The 5496-nt window shown below is 34.9% G+C and overlaps 1 protein-coding gene across 1 annotated transcript; it reads left to right on the forward strand.

Moving 5' to 3' along the window:
* Positions 1-805: 805 nt before the first annotated feature.
* On the forward strand, positions 806-5259 carry IMPA1 (inositol(myo)-1(or 4)-monophosphatase 1; the record flags this gene model as incomplete). Its single annotated transcript, XM_009582626.1, has 6 exons — positions 806-910; positions 2269-2314; positions 2454-2562; positions 3277-3385; positions 4558-4709; positions 5141-5259. Coding segments are annotated over 6 exons (640 nt in total), but the record flags the coding sequence as incomplete, so codon positions are not given.
* Between the last annotated feature and the right edge of the window lie 237 nt (positions 5260-5496).

The following is a 5496-nucleotide window of genomic DNA, read 5'->3' on the forward strand; positions in this document are numbered from 1 at the left end:
CAGCAGTCCTTCTCATTTTACATGTTTGTGGAGGAAAGCATGTCTTTGATGCATACTTTTCATAGGTTGAGTAATACGTGATAAATTTAACAGCATGCAAAAGGCATAGAAGAGAATTCCACCCACTTACGCTCATCCCAGTAATTTTGCAGTTCAAAACAAATACTTTCATGAGCAGCAAAAATTGTGAAATTTGGGTTCCTGTGGCGCTGTGCATGCACTCTGCCGTCTTCTTCAGGAGGAGCTCTGGTTTGGATTTCATCCCTTTACCGTGTTACCATTTTTGTAATGCTTGTAAAACTAAACAGTTTTGAGGCTAACAACTTTCTGTCATATTTGGGTTGAAATCAGACTACAAATTTAACAGTTAACTGCAGTGGTCTAACCAGATGCATATGACCACAAAGGCTTTCTTCAGTTAAAACACAAGCTAAAAAGTAGTGTTTTATAGAACAAATAAACTGAAAGGTGTAAATAGCTACAAATATTCTGACTAAAATTTGATGATGCTGATATTGGAAAAAAATGATGAAAACTTAAATGTTAAAAATGTAAAGTTAATTACATAAAGTTCTTTTCCCCACATATTGTGCTTATCTCTGACATTATAAATGTTGCTGCAAGTTTGGTCAGATGTGGTTGGCGCTTTCCAGATAAATTGTGTATTTCTCAACTTTTTCCTTATGATCACTGATGGTACAAAACCCTACATCTCACTTAAAGAATTTTAATTTCAAAGACAGTATTGTAATTCAGACCTTCTAAACAATTTCTTTGTATCTTTTAAATGTGTTTGTTACTCTAGCTTCATTGGAGAAGAATCTGTTGCAGCTGGAGAGGGCAGCATTTTGACAGATAACCCCACATGGATTCTAGACCCTATTGACGGAACTACCAACTTCGTACACAGGTCCACCTTTCATTTTTTTTATGTTAGCAACTTCAACTGATTACCTTTTTTCTTTCTCCACTTCCATGAAAGTAAGGGTTTTCTCTTTTAAATTGCTTTAAAAGAGATACTATGAACTTGTTAATAGTTACAAATTGTTATTTGCATTTATTGAGAGCCATTGGGCAGGTTTTGTAATCATTTTAGTATTTCTGTAAGTATTATAATAGTCTTACTGTGTAACCAACAGCAGTTGTTCCATGAGAGGCCCATACTATATAGTAGGAGGCAGCACCCTTGGCATGGGTGCCAAAGATAGGTTGCCAGATTTTAACAGTAAAGCAACAGGACTCAGAATTAGGAGTTGCAGCATCTTCAGAGAGGCTTTGGTGAGAAGCGGTAACAGCTCCAAGTGCTGATTTCTAAGAAATTTCAAATTCACTGAGATCTAGGGGCCACTACCATGAAAGAAAGAAGAGTATCACCAGTGATTGTCTAGTGGTATTTTGCACCAGGGTGAGGAGGGGACTTTCAGTGACTTTCAGTTTCATGCTGACTGCCTATTGCTTCTGTCTTTGAAACATGATAGATTTTGGCCCTGATGAGCTTTTCTGAGCATACTTGATTCCAATTTTGAAATGACTGCCGCTATATGCCCCACGGCTTTAAACAGCTGCTGAATCCTGCTAAATAACATGTTCAAAAAGCTGTAAGAAAAGAATGCATTATGCTGGACTTACAGACTTAAAAGTCTGTATTTTTTGCAGATACTAATTAAAGCAAATGTTTTGGAACTGCAAATTTTGAAAAGTAAAAAATAATAATTAAAAAAAAATTAATTGGTTGATTGTTAAACACTTAGACTGAGATGCAGCCCACCATGTCCTATATACTCCCACTGCTTTCACTCTTCCCCCTGCATTCTTCCTTCTCACTTCAATATCTGTCTTTCTCATTGCTTTGGTGGAGAAAGTGGAGGTAGGGGGAGAGGTGACTTGCTTCTTTCGATGAGACCGTTTTGGCCAGCTTGTTCCTTCTGAGAAAGGTTAGTAGCGTAGAGGCTTGCTTGTATTCTTCGGCTATACAATGACAGTCCCTAAGCTAGTAACAGCTGTAACAGGGATGACGGTCCCTAAGCTGTAACAGGCTTAGTTTCAGTGAGTGAAAAAGTTTGTATTTTAAATGGTAATTGGTGGTGTTGGGTCTGTTTTCACAGTAAGTTGTGCAAGTTCCAGAAAACTACTATTTCCTATATAGTCCAAGTTTCTTTTTGAAATATACATTACATTTAACTGAACATTGTTTTTATTAAGAGTAAACGTGGTAATGAAAGAAGCATAGTATCTCCCCATAAATTAGTGAAATGTTTTGTTTTGTAGGTTTCCATTTGTGGCAGTTTCAATTGGCTTTGTTGTAAACAAAAAGGTATACTTTTTATTACTTAATATCTAATCAATCAAAACCAGATTAATTCTTTGTTGCTAGTTATAACTAAGATCTGTATTTTCACAGTAAATAGGAAGAAAGGGAAAAAACCTCAAGGTGTCTTTACTTTTTCTTGCAGATAGAGTTTGGAATTGTGTATAGTTGTATAGAAGACAAGATGTATACTGCCAGAAAAGGAAAAGGTGCATTTTGCAATGGTCAAAAACTTCAAGTTTCAGGCCAAGAAGGTAAGCTGAACTGAGTAGCCTATTTCTAGTAATTACGTTTATTTTGCAAATGAGGCATCAACAGTTTTAGACCTGGATATATTCCTGTTTCTTAGCTCATAGTTTCATTTTGCAAAGACAGGCTTTTTCTGGCCATGGGTTGTATGTTCTCTTTGATGCATATAACATGCTTGTGATCTTTGCAAAATCAGGACTCAGCAATTCAAGATTTTATTCCCTGTGTGTCTGTGTGTTGTGGTTTTTTGTTTGTTTGTTTTTAATTCCCTGTATGTCTGTAATCTGTCTGTGATTGTTCTTTAGAGTCTGTAACAAATCTACCAAACAATTCAACTTCTTCCAGGTGTTAACTAGTGGTTTAAATCAATACCCCTCTTGCATACTTACTACCCTATGTAAAGTAAAATCCACTCTTAAAGTGGGACCTTTAGAGATGTGGGGACTGTTCTAATTTTTATAGCAATAGAATTTTATTTACTAATGACATCGATTAATGTATATGCACAATTGAACAAGATCATGCTTTGTGTGCTGTATTTTATTTTTTCCTGCCATTTTCCATGTAAGAACAGATTTTTATACATTCAAAATATGTAATATTTATATTAAAATACCTTACTTTTATTCAGTCTTGTAAGAAAGCAATGAAGTAAACTCTGCTAATTACTGTTATGTAAGTTGTACTGTTGGAAAAGTGAGGTTTTGTTTCTTTTCCAGACATTACAAAATCTCTTTTAGTAACAGAATTGGGATCAAATCGCGATCCAGAGACTATGAAAATAATTCTTTCTAACATGGAAAGACTTCTCAGTATTCCTATTCATGGGTAAGATACTTCCTATTTTTTATATTTACTGATAGTGTTAATATTGTAAAATATGTAAACATGATCATTTTTAGGAAGGATTGGTTGCATTACACTTGACACATTAAATGTGAAATATGATTTCTGCAGAGAAACTATAAGTGTGTTTAACTTTTTCAAGCTGGGACATACATAAGAGAACCCTAACAATTAGTACTGAGAAGCGAAGCAAGTTTGGTTTTGTGGGACTAAAAAGTATTGTATTTACTAGTTAAAAAAAAGAAAACACAATTATGTGCTTTTTTTTTCCCCAGAAACACACAAGGAGTAAAACTGGATAAACAGAAGCTATATTACATTTCTTAGTTTCCTTTCCCTGTAGTAATGAAAATCATTGTTGTTTTTTATATATATATCAGAAGACAAAAGTAGATCTTCCTCTTTCAACACCATACAGTTTTTTTGAATTTGTCCAGGTAGTTGAAATTGTCCATAAACTGCTCTTATTTTGGTTACATTCCCTGCTTCCTCTCCTCCAGATAAGCCAAAGCCTACATTTCCGCAAACCATTTTATGTCTAAAGGTGGTTTCAGTAGACAGGTTTTTTGTTACTCAACCCTGCTCATGTTTCTGATCTAAAAGGGGTTGTAGTTTTATGCTGAGATTCTCAGGATTCTTGTTTTGACACTTAACATGTAGATTTTTTTCTACTTTCAAAAAGTCTTCTGATGTCATTAAAGAATATATGCTAAATTGTAAGTAGGGAATACATTATAGATATGTTGTCAGTTCAACTTTGGTATTTTATTTGTAAACAATAAATTGAGATAAGTGTACACACTACTTGAATTCTTGTATTCAACAAGCAAAGTAGAATATCTGTTATTGTTTCATGGGTAGGTATCTTCCATAATATGTTTTAGGTTAAGAAGTTAAGATGCGTTTTCTCTCTAAAACAAAATTGTTTAACAGAATTCATAAATGTAATTTCTGAAAATTTGCTATATTGGGAGAGCTCTTCAAGCTACTTAAGCAAAACTTCATTCCCAATTTTTTGTTTCACTGCAGCATTCCATCACATTTTCTCTAGCTCAGTGCGTATGATGCTTTTGTGTTGTCTGTGCAGTGTACACAGACATTGTGACTTTCTTACAAACGGTTCTCAATTGAAAAAACAACTATGTCTCCTTTAGGATTAGAGCTGTTGGTACAGCAGCTGTGAACATGTGCCTTGTGGCAACAGGTGGAGCTGATGCCTATTATGAAATGGGGATTCACTGCTGGGATATGGCAGGGGCTGGAATCATTATTACTGAAGCAGGCGGAGTATTGCTAGATGTATCAGGTAAATACATGGGCATGCATGATACTCTTTTGTCCTTTTAAATACGTAATTGGGAACAAAAACGTAGCTGAAATGAGAAGGCAAAGAGGTTTTGCAATCCTCTTTCCAAGTTACCACTACTGAACAGAGTTCCCATCCAGTTAATAGTCAAAGAGAGAGTGAATTGTATCTTCTTAAGCTACAAGACAGCCTTTACTCCCTTGGCTGAGCACCTGGAAGAGTGAAAAAAGACTGTAAGCATACACTGAAGAGAATTTAAATGTAGCTCATATGCGATACCTGTTTTGTTAAATGCATGTTTATCCAGGGGCAAAACTTGGTTCTAAATAGTAATGTATCATTTAGACTTGATTTATTCAATCCTCATTTTCTTACCAACTTTTCATTTTCTCCAGATATAAGCTAGTTACTTTGCTTGCTTTGATTTCTAGGTGGGCCATTTGATTTGATGTCTCGAAGAATAATTGCAGCAAGTAGTCGAGCTATAGGAGAGAGAATAGCCAAAGCACTTCAAATAATTCCTCTGAAAAGGGATGATGCAACTAACTAAATACCAAACTTCACCTTAAATGTAATTATATAATGTTGTCTCATACTCCCATGTGGTGGTTGTTCTACACCTTGAACCTCATAAAAAGATAGATAAATAGATGGTAGTCTTTCAATACTGGTGTGACTGCTAAGTAGTGTTTTGAGATGGGACCAGCATTCTAAGTAAGCTCTTACTGTTAAGTATTTTATTTAACATCATGATTACATAAAGATCTATAAAAAGAAGCAAATACAT

This window comes from Fulmarus glacialis, unplaced genomic scaffold (assembly GCF_000690835.1).
Source record: "Fulmarus glacialis isolate BGI_N327 unplaced genomic scaffold, ASM69083v1 scaffold8290, whole genome shotgun sequence".
In the NCBI taxonomy this organism is placed as follows: domain Eukaryota; kingdom Metazoa; phylum Chordata; class Aves; order Procellariiformes; family Procellariidae; genus Fulmarus; species Fulmarus glacialis.